Source organism: Mixophyes fleayi, chromosome 9, assembly GCF_038048845.1.
Source record: "Mixophyes fleayi isolate aMixFle1 chromosome 9, aMixFle1.hap1, whole genome shotgun sequence".
NCBI classification, from domain to species: Eukaryota; Metazoa; Chordata; class Amphibia; order Anura; family Limnodynastidae; genus Mixophyes; species Mixophyes fleayi.
Window position 1 is genome coordinate 125,574,404 of NC_134410.1, and position 17,510 is coordinate 125,591,913.

Consider the following 17,510-nt stretch of genomic DNA (forward strand, 5'->3'; position numbering starts at 1 on the left):
TGGAACGATGTTGGGCAAATTCTGCAGTGTGTCTGCACTCAGGACCGGCAGTGTCCATAGATCTCTATGGAGTTTACAGAGTCACCATCTCTTCAGCCGATGGTTATGACAGATGTGATGGAAAATCGTGTATAGTGTGTACGCATGAATCAGCTGCTGATCGGGACTTTGTCATTGGTAAAATTGTTAACAGTATCACAGCAGGAGAAATTTTCTGTAGTGTGTACTGTGTACCCAACCTTATTCTAGATCGTAAATAAATAGGAATAAATATTATAGATAATTAAGCTGTGGAAATTCATATTTTTTCTTTATGTTCAAATAAATAAATGTCCTCTCAAACAACAAATATTTCCTGGTTTCTGCCTCCGTGCTAGAGCTGTGTGTTCAGGAGTTGAGTGTCGATATAAATATATAGAAATATAGTGTACACAGTGAAGGATGTGTCATAACTGGCTTTGTATTGTTGACTTCTAGCTCAGATAATATATGATTTTTGGAGCTCACAGGCCGTCATTTGCAAGAGCAAATCAGCTGAGGCGCACAGATAATTTAATGTAGTAACTGCGCGCCCTTCAGCACAGGAAGGAACGCCCCTAAAAACGTACCCTCTCTCCGTCTCTTTATCTCAAGTCAGGAAGCTTGGTCTGCAACTTGAAATCTTGTGCTATTGCTACTCCCCAAACCAGGTCATAACAGAGCATAGACTCGCTTCAGTCACTCCAATCGGCTCCAAAAAACGCATGCACTTTGGCGGTGATCCAGGTGCACACGGCGTAGGAGGCACGTGACGTGACCAAAGAGGATCTTGCACCACACCTTGAATTTTTTCCACTTCTGTAATAATGGCTTCCATTGCATTAAACCACATCTACACATAGTGGAAGTTACTTACGGAGCACGAAACGGCCAAAGCACACACCAAAATCCTCTTTGGCGGCGCTAGGCATCACAATTTGAGCAGGGACGCCTATTTTTCCGCTTAAACTCATGGGATTTACAGCATAGGCAAACCGACGGGAGGGGGGGGGGGTTTCCTAGTGCCTAGAAACCCCCTCGAAGCCTGGGGCACTGTATATTTGAGGTGGCTGGACCCTGCTCCCGCTTCACTCGGCTCTGCTTGAAAAGGGAGAGCTACGTGCACCTAATAGTAGTGCACGCAGCATTGCCCATGTATATTATAGGGATAGGAAGAGTTGGAGAGCAGCCAAGCACTGTCTAATATTATAGCCACGCCCCCATGCATGCTGGTCACGCCCACTGGCGGCGTGGTGTGGAAACCCCCTCTACAAATCCTGCGTTTGCCCCTGTACAGGGTACGGTAAAAGCGTTTACGGAGGAGCATTAGAAGGCGTTCTTGCAACGTACTGTGTAGGCGCTGGTAACCCTAGTTTGCGAAGAAATTGAAAAAACAATGTTTCATCTTGCAGAGTGGGGTATTGAAAACAGATAAAGTTGGTGCAAAGCAGCATTTTTAGGGAGTTTCTTGAATTATGTGCGAGCATTTAGTCTCTGCAACATGGCTTTGTTTTTGCCTTCGCTCATTGTGTTCTGTGTGATTATTACTCTGCCATGTCTGCCTCATGCAGTAACATTACACTGTAGCCTTGTACCAGGTTGAACTTATTGCACCAACTTTAAACACTTTTTTTGTGCCAATTTTAACAGGTTTTAATGACCAGTGGCGCTCCGATTGTTGTGGGATCCTACCAGTCCAGGAAATGTCTTGTTGACTTTCTGGGACTTATAGTTCTACAATAGCTGATGTTCCATAGTCAGCCTAAAACTGTTAACCTCAAAAGGAATCAGTCACCAATGTAGCTGAATGTGGCCTGGTGATTTTGACGTGTACTGTCCCATGGATTACAGTGATGGTTTTATAGTCTAATAGTGATTACTGCAGATAGGCAGAGATGAGACCACCCCAGGTCTACTGTAAAATGAAACTGTCGCCTATAGTTTTGTCGGTTTTTTCTTGTTGTTTTTTTTAGTAGTCCCATTAGCCATTTTACTGTAGCCTGTTTCTGATGACTAAGAGTTTGGCCGACTGGCTCGGAGAGATAAGAAGCCCCCTCTAGGGGCAGGCATGGAAAAACTGTTGCCTATAATCTAGTGACTCAATGACATTCACCCTACATAACTCTGTGCTCACGTTTGTGTATGGCGCGGCCATCGCTACCAGTTGATAGACCACAAAACACTGCGTTATCTAAACCAGCTACTAACAACATTGGCAAATATATGTTACAATCCCTAATAATTGATTTAACTTATTTAAAAATTGCAGACAATTACATAGCAAACCTAAATACAAGCTGTTGCTCTCTGCTATCAGCTACATTTGGATATTCGTGAATAATAGGGCTGGCTGCATTGTCCTTCAAATGCAGGAAGTCTGCTGTGTGTATGAAAAATATCTCCATTCACAATCAGAACTTTATCTACAATATTTTAACTGTGATAAGCGCCCAAAACCTTCACACACATATATATATATATATATATATATATATATATATATATATATATATATATTTTATGAATGTCATATGTTCCATTTAAGACAACTTGTATTTTAAGTTTAGTGGTCCCAAAGATAAGACCATCATTATCTGCTTTCCAATTGAATACAAATAACAGACACATAAAGGATCTTTTTTTAAAAATAAAAAAAAATATTACTGCTTAACTAGTTAGATGCACTCTGTAGGAGAGTGTACCTAACACTACCTGCGAACCTTGTCTTCTAGAGGTTGAGGTCGCATGTGCAGTTTATAATGCCGTCTCCACCCCTCTATCATATGCCTGACGTTGGGCAGAAAATACAGAGTTAGGGGGACGAACTTCTCTGCGGTTTGGAAAATATTAGAAATGCCCTCTTTACAAAACAGTTCTTTCAAGCAGTAAAGTTCCTTTTATGGTATGCTACACTTCATATTCGGCAAATGAGAGTAAGGTGATTTGTAGAATATGGTTATGAACTTTTCTGCTGGTAAAATAAATATGTATTAAGTTATTTCTAACCTATCTACTTGTGAGCTGGAAGTTTTAACAAATGCACATCCATTTGATCTGAAAGGATGATAGTCTGAGCACTCACACATCCTTATTCACTATGATAGAAGTTGGCAGGCTGTCATTGTTGTTAGTTTGTTAGATAATATAGCTGTTCTCTGCACCACATAACCCTGCCGACTGGATGATAAACTGCAGACAGTGAATATAATGATTACAAATAATCTTATAAATAAAATATTGGTGTGCACATCTCCTTTTAACACTTTCACCTGGGGATTCCTGAATAGTATTGCCTTAATCTAATCAAAAAGAAATAATTTAAAAACAACTTAATTTTGTAGACACACAATTCTTTTTTTTTTCTTCTTCTTAGCAATTTATTTTACATCCAATTCCTCAGAATTCTGAGGTTAGTAACGCAGGTCCCCGGGTACTTCCTTTTTCAAGTGATGGACGTAGTTTGTGAAATTTGTTTCCCACATATTTAATACATCGCAAACCTGCATGTTTGTAATTCTCTGTTTGAGAAAGACCAAAAACTCTCAGGCAGAGTAAACGTACAAAGATAGGAGGGAGATTAATGTGGGGAGCGTGAGAGTGAGATGGCAGCATCGAAGACAGGGATTATTAGTGGCAGTGCAGAGGAGAAATGCCGTACAAACAGAGGAAACGGCATGGAAGGTTGGATGGCAGGGAGAGAGATACCAGCGAGGTGCAGTAAGGAAAGCAGGATGAGGGTGGTAGAGGGAGCTGCAGTAAGGTGAGTAATAGAGTAGGGCAGGAGAAGAGGTGCAAAGGGATAGGGAAGATGAAGGGGGTACCACTGGACAGATAGAGGGAGCCGGAGTAAGGTGAGTGTAGTTGGGCAGTGAGAGAGGTGCAGTAAGATACGGAAGATGAAGGAGGTACCACTGGACAGGTAGAGGGAGCTGCAGTAAGGTAGGCAGAGTGAGAGCAGAACATTTGGTTTAGGAGAGAGAGGTGCAGTAAGAAAAGCAGGATGAAGGGTGGTAGATGGAGCTGCAGTAAGGTGAGTGATACCAGAGGGAGCTGCAGTAAGGTGAGTGATACAGTAGGGCAGTGAGTGAGGTGCTGTAATATAGGACAGATGAAGGGGGTACCGCTAGGCAGGTAGAGGGAGCTGCAGTAAGGTAGGCAGGGTGAGAGCAGTACACTTGGTTTGGGAGAGAGAGGTGCAGTAAGGAAGGGTGAGAGTGGTAGAGGGAGCTGCAGTAAGGTAAATGATACAGTAGGGCAGTGAGTGAGGTGCTGTAATGTAGGACAGATGAAGGGGGTACCGCTAGGCAGGTAGAGGGAGCTGCAGTAAGGTAGGCAGGGTGAGAGCAGTACATTTGGTTTGGGAGAGAGAGGTGCAGTAAGGAAGGGTGGGAGTGGTAGAGTGAGCTGCAGTAAGGTGAGTGATACAGTAGGGCAGTGAGTGAGGTGCTGTAATATAGGACAGATCACGTGGGTACCTCTAGGCAGGTAGAGGGAGCTGCAGTAAGAGGAGTGAGTTGGACAAGGAAAGAGGTGCAGCAAGGAGGGCAGAATAAAGATGGTACAGAGGGCCAGGGAGAAGGAGCAGTTGGGCAGGGGATGTGATGGACATTGAGGTGAATGGAGGACAACAGAGTTAACAGAGACTACACAGAGCAGAATCAGATCATGCTCTGAATATCACTGGTTTTGCAATGTGTCCCCCATAAGAGTCATTAATGAATCCACCTTTGCCCCTGAGAGAAAATCTGGAAAACATGCCCCGTTGGGGATGGATAACCAGCTTTAAAATACACTAAGCAATCCGCACATCTTGTATTCAGTTTAACTGACATATGATGAGAATACTGACCAGTATTTTGACATTGCTCTTGAGATCTCGGGCAGATAACTATATTAAGGAAATAAATTCTTACTTCCTGTAACGGAACAATGTTTGTTGTTCTTGAACAGCAAGAAAAAAAATCAGTTATTGCTACTTGTCGTATTTGGATACACAGTGTACACCCTTAATTTATCTCCAACACAGCAGGTTGCCAGTAACCCCCCCCCCCCCCCCCATCAAAAAAAACCCAACAATTACAATGTAATTAATCTATGAAGGACACTGATTGCATACTGCAACAATTCTATTTTTGAACCTGGTTGGCAGAATTCAAGGTACACACCTACCTTCCGGACTCCGCAATCTATAAGTGCGCGTATGTTTGCAGGGGAGGGAGAGATAGCTGTAGAGCCGCGCTGTGCAAACGTCACATTCCAACCTCCACTTTAGAACTTTGCATTTCATTAAATTAAACGTTTCGATTTTGCTCCTCAATCGCTTGGTCTAGCCCTAAATTTAATTTACCAGGGGCATGTATGGACATCTGGACCACCTTCATTGCATGTGACAACATCCTAAAAAATTTCCCCTATCTCCTCTTTTCTATATTTTAATCCACAAATTGACCTCTTGTTTGACCACTGCTCTGCAAAACTAGACGCACAGGCCCTGATTCACCTTCAAAGGCAACATGAACGCAACTTGCGTTTAGAAAAAGAGAGCAAAACTTGTGCGTATTTTTGGACTGTATTCAAAGCCAAACATATCTCATGATATTCCATTTGAATCTGAGTGTAAGTACGTTACTTGCTGTATGTAGGCAGATGGACCAGACTGCAGGGTACACACATGTACATGTCCAATATGAAGTCTGATCAGTCTAACTCGGGATGTTCTCAATGTGTATTGCACATATAATACATTTTATAGCCTCTCTTCTTTGTGTACACAAGTTCTGTGCGAGCTAGTGACCCACATACGTGTAGTTTTCAATACAAAGACTGTGTTGTATCAGTCATCACTATCAGTCAGAACTTACTCTTCCCCGTACCTGGGGCAAATGATGCAGCTAAAATACACACAACAAAGGACTTGAATCGGCCGTATCCTCGTCTGCAGGTCCTCGTCACATCCTTATTGTACGTTGTCTGTGTTCATCCGCACCTTCTCTCTCCCGTGTCGCCCTTCAAGTTGTAGGCAGTCGTGTCATTTACATTCGAACATGAATTGCGTGCAGTTGCGTTCATTGGTGGTCAAAGAGCAGATTCGGAAGAGGTCGATGTGCACTAGGCAGACCATCTAGAGGCACCGCTGTACTATATGACCTCCGGACATTTAGAGAGGGGTTTTTTTCACGTTTTAGTCCAACATAATCCAATTAGATTATTTAGTCCAATCCAATCCCTTAGATTGTACGCTCCTCTGAGCAGGGCCATCTCTCCTCCTGTTTCCACCACTTCTAACTCTGCTCTCCAGCTACTTAGCCCTCCTCCTCGAGGGTCCTCCACCCCACGTCCACTCTCGCTCCCTCCTCCCCCCTGGGGGTCTCCCTGTCTTCCGCGCCCTCCTTCTTGGGCCCCGTCGTTTGCGGATCCTCCCTCCCCCTTCCCCGCCCTCTCTAGCTGTGCATTGAGCGTACTGAGTTGCTGTGTTTACTGTATTGTGCTGTCTCCCATTGTATTGTGATTTTGTTTGTCTCTGTACGGCGCTGCGGATGCCTTGTGGCGCCTTATAAATAAATATTAATAATAATAAATAATAATAACATGAATGTAAGAACGGCTGCCATGGGTTGTCGTACATCTATCGGTAAATTCACCAGCAAACTGTACTCTAGAACTGCCGTCCCTGCCTTGTTATGTTACGTATGATCCAGACGTCCTCCTTCAGGTTATCTGAGACATCGTACTCGGAGGTTATCAGCTCAGCAGTTACTTCATTTATGATCTATTCCCAGGAAAGATTCTGCTTAATTTATTGCTGGGTTATTTTTCAGTTACTTAGATCTATAACCGTGTAACTGACAGCTGTGCAACAAAGACTTTCAATTGATCATTCTCCTTTCCCTGCTCCAGAGGCAGACAGAAATAGATCATGTACGTAGAGGACTGTGGGTACATGAACCAGACTCTTCAAATTAATAACCAGAATAACCTTCTGACCTGACGCTTGTTGGAGGATCATAAAATCCACCTTAAAATTTATAGAAGCCAGTTCCTCCATGTTCTGTTAAATGGCGTGGACCACTTTTGGAAAATCCCTTAATGAACCATGGTTCACATAACAATCCTCTGCCAGCTGTTACAGAAAGCTGGCTGGCTGCCATTGTGGCAGTGTCCCTGCAGCGTCACACTGCAAGTAATCCATGTGCTTCCACAGAGCTCTGTTGAAGAACTATGGATGGACTAACGGGGTCATATTCAGTTAAATGCAAATTGTATTGTTGGGATACAAAACCCTATCCAACTTATACCACAAGCAAACCGAGCAATAACTGCTAAGCTCCCTACTTCAGCACCTACGTTTCATACATTCCCCCGAACCATAGCACAGATCCCTACTGCAGCACCTACATTCCATACATTCTCCCCATACCATAACACAGATCCCTACTGCAGCACCTACGTTCTATACATTCTCCCCATACCATAACACAGATCCCTACTGCAGCACCTACGTTCTATACATTCCTCCCATACCATAACACAGATCCCTACTGCAGCACCTACATTCCATACATTCTCCCCATACCATAACACAGATCCCTACTGCAGCACCTACATTCCATACATTCCCCCATACCATAGCACAGATCCCTACTGCAGCACCTACATTCCATACATTCTCCCCATACCATAACACAGATCCCTACTGCAGCACCTACGTTCTATACATTCCTCCCATACCATAACACAGATCCCTACTGCAGCACCTACATTCCATACATTCCCCCATACCATAACACAGATCCCTACTGCAGCACCTACATTCCATACATTCCCCCATAACACAGATCCCTACTGCAGCACCTATGTTCTATACATTCCTCCCATACCATAACACAGATTCCTACTGCAGCACCTACATTCCATACATTCCCCCCATACCATAACACAGATCCCTACTGCAGCACCTACATTCCATACATTCTCCCCATACCATAACACAGATCCCTACTGCAGCACATACGTTCTATACATTCCTCCCATACCATAACACAGATCCCTACTGCAGCACCTACATTCCATACTCCCCCCCCCCTCATACCATAACACAGATCCCTACTGCAGCACCTACATTCCATACATTCCCCTATACCATAACACAGATCCCTACTGCAGCACCTACATTACATACATTCCCCCCATACCATCACACAGATCCCTACTGCAGTACCTACATTCCATACATTCCCCCATACCATAACACAGATCCCTACTGCAGCACCTACATTACATACATTCCCCCATACCATAACACAGATCCCTACTGCAGCACCTACATTACATACATTCCCCCCCATACCATCACACAGATCACTACTGCAGCACCTACATTACATACATTCCCCCATACCATCACACAGATCCCTACTGCAGTACCTACATTCCCCCATACCATAACACAGATCCCTACTGCAGCACCTACATTACATACATTCCCCCCCATACCATAACACAGATCCCTACTGCAGCACCTACATTACATACATTCCCCCCATACCATCACACAGATCCCTACTGCAGTACCTACATTCCATACATTCCCCCATACCATAACACAGATCCCTACTGCAGCACCTACATTACATACATTCCCCCCATATCATAACACAGATCCCTACTGCAGCACCTACATTCCATACATTTCCCCCATATCATAACACAGATCCCTACTGCAGCACCTACATTCCATACATTACCCCCATACCATAACACAGATCTCTACTGCAGCACCTACATTCCATACACCCCCTATACCATAACACAGATCCCTACTGCAGCACCTACATTCCAACTGCTGGACTTTTTCTGACAAACCCGCAACTATCAGGATGATTTAAGCTCCGAATCCCTGATCTGGGACTTCAGCCTATAGTAGGATTCCCTATTCAGTACCTTGGACAGCGGACACATTGCATAATACTGGGATCAGCTACTATAGGCAGCACTGTGGCGCCTCAAAAATCTACAATAATAATAATAATAGACTCAGCAGCAACCCACAAGTCAGAGCTCTCTTGAAACCTTTTTCTAAGGTGGGTGGGTTACACTAAGACAATGATTGGTTGTATTGTCACTCAGAAACAAAGGCACAGGGTCGGTGAATGGAACCAAAGCACTCGGGCATCTCATTAACCCAACCCTGGAACAAAGTGTAACTAATGAAACCAAGACGCTTTATACAGTGGACAGAACTTGTTCGGTGTAACTGGGACTCCTGACCTTAGTGTGACATCAGAGCATTATAAATGGTCACAGGCCCCCTGGTGATGCTTGGCGCATCAGAGCAAATCTATCTCTTCTACCTATTTTAGGTATACCCCTCCGTATAATTTATACCAGACGACTGATGCGCTATCTGCAAACATCTCAGTCTGCGGATTAATCGCTTACAACTTGTCTGAGACCACTGAGAAAAAAATTAGATTAGAGTTGTGGTCTACCCAGGGTACATTGTACAATATTCAATGTAATGCTATGGAATTTTTCTGCAGGGTAAACATGGAAAGTGAATAGAAGATATGAATACAGCAGGTATAACCTTCCTTCTCACGTACACATGAAAATACCATTTATTTATTTTTATTAAATACTCACGTAAAATACTATATTATATGCACAAGCAATGAAGTAGGCACCTATCAGGTTCAGAGGTGAATTCACAATCAGCCAATCAGGAGAGGTTAGCTAGCGCTGACGACCGCTGTCATCATTATCAGCATGTATTTGTACCAGCCCCTAGGCTGATGCAAATAATCAGGCCATAGAAGGCGTATCGGCTCGCAATTCCGCAAACAAACCCTTACTGTACTCGGGCTACGGTAGAACGCCCCTGCCATCTTCAGGAGCAAGTTAGCGCAACTGTGGATGAGTGCAGCTCTGTAGAGGCGCTATTTATGCTACGCAAAGGGGCATCCAATCAACTTTAATTGTCCAATGTATCCTGTCCCCTTACCCCCCCCCCCCCCAACATGTTTAAATTCCTTTACTGTTGACCATATAACTACATTTTCAGGTTTGTTCCAAGAATCTACACCAATAGTATGTTTGCCATTGATGCCAAGAGTTTAAGAATTAGTATTTAACCTTCGTATCTATCTTATTTCAAGCTATTGTACTCCATTAGCAGTCAATTTAGGCTCACAGAGGCTCTATGCGATTCAGAGTTACTGATGAAGTCTGATATGCATAGGCAACTGCCCCCTCCTTCGTAGTTTTTCACATAACCTCTAATAGTGTGAGTGGTTATAGAGCTTCTCATTGTAAATTGACCTTTACCTGTTTCAGGTGTTGTGTTCCATCACAGGTGCCAAAAAATGGACTTCACAACCTTGACTGGACAGGAGCCCATGCCTCAATTCTCTGAGTCTCCGCTCAGTCGCAACAATGACGAACCAGACTTATTCTACAATCTGGGCAGTGATGGTAGCCCATCTCATTACGGAGGACCCGTGAGCAGCCGTGGGGTGACAGGATTCCATCATTCTCCGGGTAGGTACTTTGGACCATAGTGTTGGACTATATCCTTCTAGCAGTCCCTGCAGGTCACAATTTACAGTCGTTAAAACTTTCTAGTTGGAGTCTGTCCATCAACCAACGCAACACCGGAACTGTAGGTACACAGCGCAGAAAACAGCAGATTCAGTTTTGCATCTCAGCCTTTTTTATGGTTTGTAAATGAACCCCAAAAAGTGGTTACATTTAGTCCTACTGACCTTAGTAGTTTCCCTCCTCCTAAGGACTAGAAAGACATTTAACAAAAGTGCAAAATTGTAGACCCGCAGCTCAAATTACTTTTTGTGACATCATATATATAGCGACTGGAGGCTCAAAGATCTGCAGCATCGGTGGAAGGACAAAATTTAGCATCTTTTAATGGGAGAAGTTGGACAATTGGGGGGGGGGGGGGGGGTCCCTGTTGATATGAGCTAAGCACACTTGTGCCCCTGGTATTGTCCTCCTAATCTGGTTGTAAAATAAGACTTTTGTTGGTGGACCAAGTTATTTAAATAAATATTATTAAATAAATTAGACTAATTACAATTATTGAGCTGCCAGAAGTCAGGTAGTTTTAGAAAAACATTAATGTGTTATGGGTATTATTAGATTTAGGTAAATATCAGGGTGCCCTGGCTCAGATTTTGTGATTATCCACCCGTTCCGAGACTTTTCAGAGGCTCTGGATACCGATGCCTTCTTCACATATGAACTAAGGTCTGTATTACACACCGGAATCTTCCTCTCTTTCAGTGCTTCAAACGTTCCCTTCTCCATGGCCGGAGAGCAGCTCCGGATTTCCACACAATCTGGCCACCTACGGAAGAAGCCCGGGTGCGTTTCCTCTCTACACATCGGGGGCTTCCCCTTTAGTGCCGCTGTCCTCTCCCCCATTATACTCTTCTGTTCCATTCCTGCTGAGTCCAAGTGAACGTGAAGGGAGCCCCAAATATCTGGAGACCTTAAAGACAGAGAGGATGAGCCCCCTGACCAGTGACCTGGTGACATTGGAATCCAGAAGTCCCAATGGTCAAACTTTAACCCAGATGGGATACATAGGAGCGATGCAGGACTATAATAATAGTCTGTTCCAGTCGACAGGTAACTTCTCACCTACATTCCTGTGTCCATAAATCCACGGTGTGAGGAGAGGGACCTATGAATTATATAGACTGAGGGAATAGAGAATTGAAAGACAACACAGATAATTATGATGAGGATGATGTGGATGTTTACGTTATTAGAAAGACAATTGAGACTCAATGATAATTTTTTGAGTTAGGATTTAAGAGTGAGGAATGCAAACATGGGACAAAGGTAAAGGGGGTGTGTTACAATCACTCAGTTGGGTAACAGCATGGAGGGAGGTAAGAGACTGCGGGTGATGTGAAGTTTCGAAGATGGGGAAGGGATTACAGAAGTTGGGAGGTTGCACAAATATAGACAGTAGAGATAAGAAATTACAGATGCGGCAAGGCTGAATTGATGGAAACAGTGGAGTTAGATTATAGATGTTGGGAGGTTGCAATGATGGAGACAGGGGAGATAGGTGATTACAGATGTTGGGAGGTTGCACTGATGGTGAATAAGGCAAAAAAAGAGTAAATGTTCTCCGGGACAAACCATGTTACAATGCAAGGGGTGCAAATTAGTTTATTATTTTGCACATAAGTTAAATACCGGCTGCTTTTTCATCTAGCACACAAATACTTGAAAGCTTTATTTTTACACTGAAATTTAAAGTTGATCTAGGACATGTCCTACCCCAACTATAAATCAGTCCCCACATTTTAAATTGACCTCCCCCTCCAATGCAACATGGTTTTGCCCAGGTGCAAAGTTACTCGTTTTTCCTGCTTTGCTCTCCTTAATGACTCAGGCCCACCGAGTTCAACCATTCATATTTTTATAGTTATTTGAGTTTACAGATCACGCAGTGTAGGATGGTATTACCACTAAAGTAATGAGTGAACATTCTAAAAGTCACTGGACCTAAGGTTAAAGTCCTCTGTGTCACTCCAAAAATACCCGTCTTTGTTAGACCTTCCTAGACGACCTATTTGGTTGGGTTCCTAGACTGAAAAAGTTTGTTTGTATATTGATGAAGATTTACATTGCAAAGTTTGTGCGAGGACTACCCTTGGTTGTGGAGGTAACTATTGATGTATCGAGACATAAGATAAAAATTGGGGACCAATTCTGTATTGGTGAGTTTAGAAGTATTGCAGTACCCCTCATGAACAAGGGTTAAAAATCGTAAAAAAAATAATATTTTTAGGCAATTTGTCTATTTGGTTTGGATATATATGAATATGACATATTTACATTAGATATATTATCTATGAATTATTTATAGATGATAATGATTAAAAATAAGGATGAATTTGAATACTATTCAATATATTTATATTGAAATTGAAACAAATAATTTGGAGCACATGTTGACATATATATATATATATACACACTTTAATATGATTGTCTTTTAGTAATTTGTGTGAAGTCAGATGAATTCCATCCAGAATGTGCCCACTTCTGTGGTTATATTCTGGAATGAAAGTGAATGGGGCACACCCGTTTATTTTTAGAGCTGTTCAGACTGGGATAAATTAAAAGTGTAGCATTGACAGGGTATATCCTCTTTATACACCTTTACTTCCTTGTCTCCAGAGGATCGGGAGTGTGTGAACTGCGGAGCAACAGTGACTCCATTGTGGAGACGGGATGTGAGTGGCCACTACTTGTGTAACGCCTGCGGCCTTTATCACAAGATGAATGGACAGAATCGCCCGCTGATTCGACCCAAGAAACGCCTGGTACGGAATAATGGAAAGAACAAACCAGAGGCAGATGGGCACATCATGGTGGTGGGGGGGCTAGAGGATCTAACATTGGTTACATGGGCACAAAAAGACATTGTGGAACAGGAATATGGCAGGAGGCAAAATCACAATAAATTAAGGACTGTCTCTTGTAGGATGGCGCTCCAAATACAGTTCTTGCATCAATTCTTAGGAGGCATTTTCAGTATACTTAAAGGTTCTACTTATATAAATCTCAATAAACACAGTCCCCCTGTTGTCAGAATCCATTATTAAAATCCCCACGGGCTAGCTAGCCAATTTTAGCACTCTCTGGTACATCTATGAAATAAGCCTCTTGTTCTGTTGCAATATTTAGCAGGGAGTAATATAGCCTGAGTAAGTCAGTGTGCCGCACAGGAAAACTGTAAAAGTCAAAAAAAATCTTCAAAATATCAAGTCATTCTTCACTTGTCCCTTGCAGATCATCAGCAAGAGAGCTGGGACCCAGTGCAGCAACTGTCATACAAGCACCACAACCCTATGGAGACGCAATGCAAATGGTGATCCCGTATGCAACGCCTGCGGGCTGTATTACAAGCTACACAATGTAAGAAACCTCTGACTATTTAAATGTATATCCAACAGTAACTTCCCAACATATCATTACCCTTTGTTGTTAATTTTACAGTGCAGGGATTGGCTACCTATTGGCCTAGCCCCTCCCACTTCAAACGGAATTGGCCAGGTTGAAGTAACCCGGTGCTGTTGATAAAACAGAAATGCTCCGATTCGCTACAGGTCATTGTAATCCCCCCCCCCCCCCCCACTTCATCTCGTGCTCATCAGTGTGTCCCCAGTTTTTACAAATCAGTGCAATAGGTGCTCTGACCCTAGACACCGCTGAAAAACATGATATTTGCAATTATTTGTTGCATATAAAAGGGATCATTTATGACAGAGCTATGCATCGCACATGGTATCAATTATGTGGATTTTCTATTGATGTGTGCATTTCCTCTCTTAGGTGAACCGCCCTTTGGCAATGAAGAAGGACGGGATCCAGACTCGTAACCGCAAAGTGAGCAGCAAATCTAAGAAAAAGAAGCAGCAGACAGAGGATGGTCTCTTAGATCCTCTCAGGATGAACCCAGAGGAGCAAGCCATGTATTCATTCGGACCAATATTTGTGCCCGGCCAGATCCCCTCCATGGGTCACTTGATGCCCTGTACTCCTCCGCACCACCTGATCACAGCTCCTAGGATTCCTCACTCGCCTCCTCACATCAGTTACAGATCGCATATGATAACCGGGGTCACACCGGCTCTCAGCTAAAGAGGTCAACTCGTGCAACTGGTCTACAGAGGCAGCACCCGGCTACATCTCCTGAATAACTTTCACCTCTGTCTGTAACCAGGAAAGCCTCAAATAAAGAAGGTTAATTCCCCAACCAAAACTCTGCAAGCCCCTGGTATTTCAGTCCTCATGGAAGAGATATAGAACCCCCATAAAGTACATTCCCCCCCCCCCCCCCCCCACTCACATCATTCCCCTGGAGCCCACTGGAAACACCATCCTTAGTAGACTCTTTTTAAGGCTCATGAGAGGCATTCAACATATATCTTTTCTTTATGTACATTTTTTCTGAACAGTATTTTATAAAAATGTTCCCTAAAGACGTGTGTATAGTTTTCATTTTTTAGCAAGATGAGACTAGAGAGCGATTCAAAGACCTGAAGGTAAATCTATTAAGCAGCGGATTCTGCAAGTCACCGATATTCTACTATTGGTGCTAGTTAGATGACAAGTTTGAACGGAGGATACTGACATATAACCAGTGGTGGTTGTGGAATGTACACGGGGGTATTATATAATGTCACTCTCTTACTGCCGTCATTGTAACAATATCACATTCCAGTCACTTACATTTTTATAAATATATATATATATATATATATATATATATATATATATATATATAGATTAGACACACAGTTGGGGGTATGTCATACCGCCATTTCTTCTACTGCCTTCATTGTAACACTATCACATTCCAGACAATACAGAATCAGGGTTGGTAGTACAATATCTGAACCTGTTAACAAACCTGGGTCAGTGCGGGCAGCAGACAAAGCAGAGTCAGGCAATCTGACTTGGCAACATGAGATCATGCAGGTCTGAATCAGGATCAGCATCAGAAGTCACAGGTAAGCAAAGTCATTAGCTGAGAAATCAGTATGAACAGGAGTAGCCACTGGTAGGCCAAGTCAGAAATCAGGAAGCAAGGATAAAGAGGAATATTCATATGAAAGTCAGGTACCAAGAAATTTGTATCATCAGGAACACTTCTTCCTGGAGCCAGTAATACACAACAATCTTCTGGCAGTGATCAGTTTATATAGGCCTGGAGGATAATGAGTATCAGGTGCCGGAAGCTCATTAAGAGTAATTAAGTTGTTAATCCACCTGTCCAGTTCAATGCTGTTTTGTGTCAACAGAAACATAATCATCCTGTGGCTTTCTGCACAAAGTATATCTTACAGTCTACAGGGCAGGCCATGACACAAGAGGGTGCATTTTTCGGAGATAGGCTACAAAGGAAAAGGGCGTGATTTACAGGTGCTGGAGTGGTGGCTGGAGAGAGAGAGGAAGGGCCCAGAGCTGATTTCTTGATAATACGAGTAATAAGCACATGGAATGGAAAATGTCAGTGGAGAGGGACAGGTTGAGGAGGCGAGTTAAGTGTCGACAAGCACCTGGGGAGTGGAGGAGATGGAAAGGAACAGGGTCGAGAGGAGATAGGCGAGTGGAGAAGGTGGGTGGGGGTGATGGATCCGTCGAGAGGAGGTATGATGGATGGTGCTGATTTTGCCTTTGAAGTAGGTTACAATGTCGTGAGCAGTAAGGGAAGAAGGGGAGGGTGGTGGGGGAGGGCAGGGAAGCAAATTGACGATGGCAAAGAGGTGACAGGGTTGTTGGACAGGGTGGATATTAGAGATTTAAAATAGATTTGCTTAGTGAGAGAGAGGGCTGTTTAATAAAAAAGACAGGATGAATTTGTAGTGGATGAACTACTGGATCAAGATTTTCTCCGTAGGCGCCCAGCGGAGTGGGAGCACTTTTGCAGGTGGCGCGTCTGTTTGCAGCGCCAGTTTTGGGGGCTTGGATCGCCGAAGGCAATCCGCGGCGGCTGAAGCTGCAGTGTGATATCAGCCATCAGAAACTGGAATAGACAGCAATCACTGGCAAGCAAGACAGGGCTATTAAGGGCTACATAAAGGGCAGGGAGCCAATCGGAAGGCTGCTGCTGAGACGAGCCCACTCTGTGCTGATTTGCTGTGAAGTAACCATGTGATCGAACCGCACTGATTAGGTGGTAGCTGGAGAGTTGTCCCAGCAGCTGAGGGAACAGCTCAGGACATCACACTGCACGGAGAGCTGCAGCTCAGGATCCGGACATGCGGAGAGTGTTGTGTTGCAGAAAGAGACTGCAGCATTAGGGCAGGACAGGGTGGCAATGGGAGAGAGGACAAGAGAGGCTGAGAAGAGGATAGGGTCATTTATGTGTTGCTGTGTGCGCATAGATCTGGGAGCGGGCAGCGGGGCGATATAAAAGGAGATTGTGCTCAGAGGGTGGAGAGGTCGGAGATGTGACAGAGATGGTCAGGGGTGTGACCATCGCAACGGGTGGGAGATTCCGTCCACTGGGTGAGACCATAGGAGGAAGTGAGCGTTAGGAGATTAGAGGCCGCTGTGCCAGTTGGGTTGTTGATGGGGATGTTGAGATTCCCTAGGATAAGAATGTCCAGGAGAACGCACTTGGTGGCATATAAGTACATTGAACAGATAGACATTCTAACACATGTACACATAACATTAATACAATCTTATAACAGGGCATATATAGCTAATATAACTGATGACAAGCGGCTTAAGCTTTATTTTCAATAAGACTGGCACCCTGCTCTTACCTGCCTTGTAACAAAGGATAAGGGGGGCACAGACCTGACCTGTATGAGAGGATAAGGGGGGCACAGACCTGACCTGTATGAGAGGATAAGGGGGGCACAGACCTGACCTGTATGAGAGGATAAGGGGGGCACAGACCTGACCTAAATGAGAGGATAAGGTGGGCACAGACCTGACCT

General features: G+C 43.7%; 1 protein-coding gene and 1 long non-coding RNA gene across 4 annotated transcripts in view; both read left to right on the plus strand.

The window, feature by feature from the left end:
* Positions 1-15,028, plus strand: part of GATA1 (GATA binding protein 1) — a 22,445-nt gene extending 7,417 nt beyond the window's left edge. For all 3 annotated transcript variants that reach the window (XM_075185593.1, XM_075185594.1, XM_075185592.1), the window contains exons 2-6: positions 10,351-10,554; positions 11,314-11,661; positions 13,231-13,376; positions 13,846-13,971; positions 14,389-15,028. In XM_075185593.1, coding sequence (XP_075041694.1) covers positions 10,380-10,554; positions 11,314-11,661; positions 13,231-13,376; positions 13,846-13,971; positions 14,389-14,697 — 1,104 coding nt within the window. In that variant the 5' untranslated portion in view covers positions 10,351-10,379 and the 3' untranslated portion in view covers positions 14,698-15,028. The remainder of the gene's footprint in view (positions 1-10,350; positions 10,555-11,313; positions 11,662-13,230; positions 13,377-13,845; positions 13,972-14,388) is intronic.
* Positions 3,881-6,159, plus strand: LOC142101727 (uncharacterized). Its single transcript, XR_012679138.1, has 3 exons — positions 3,881-4,048; positions 4,079-4,235; positions 4,327-6,159. It is a non-coding gene; the product is annotated as an uncharacterized LOC142101727 (long non-coding RNA).
* Positions 15,029-17,510: the final 2,482 nt, after the last annotated feature.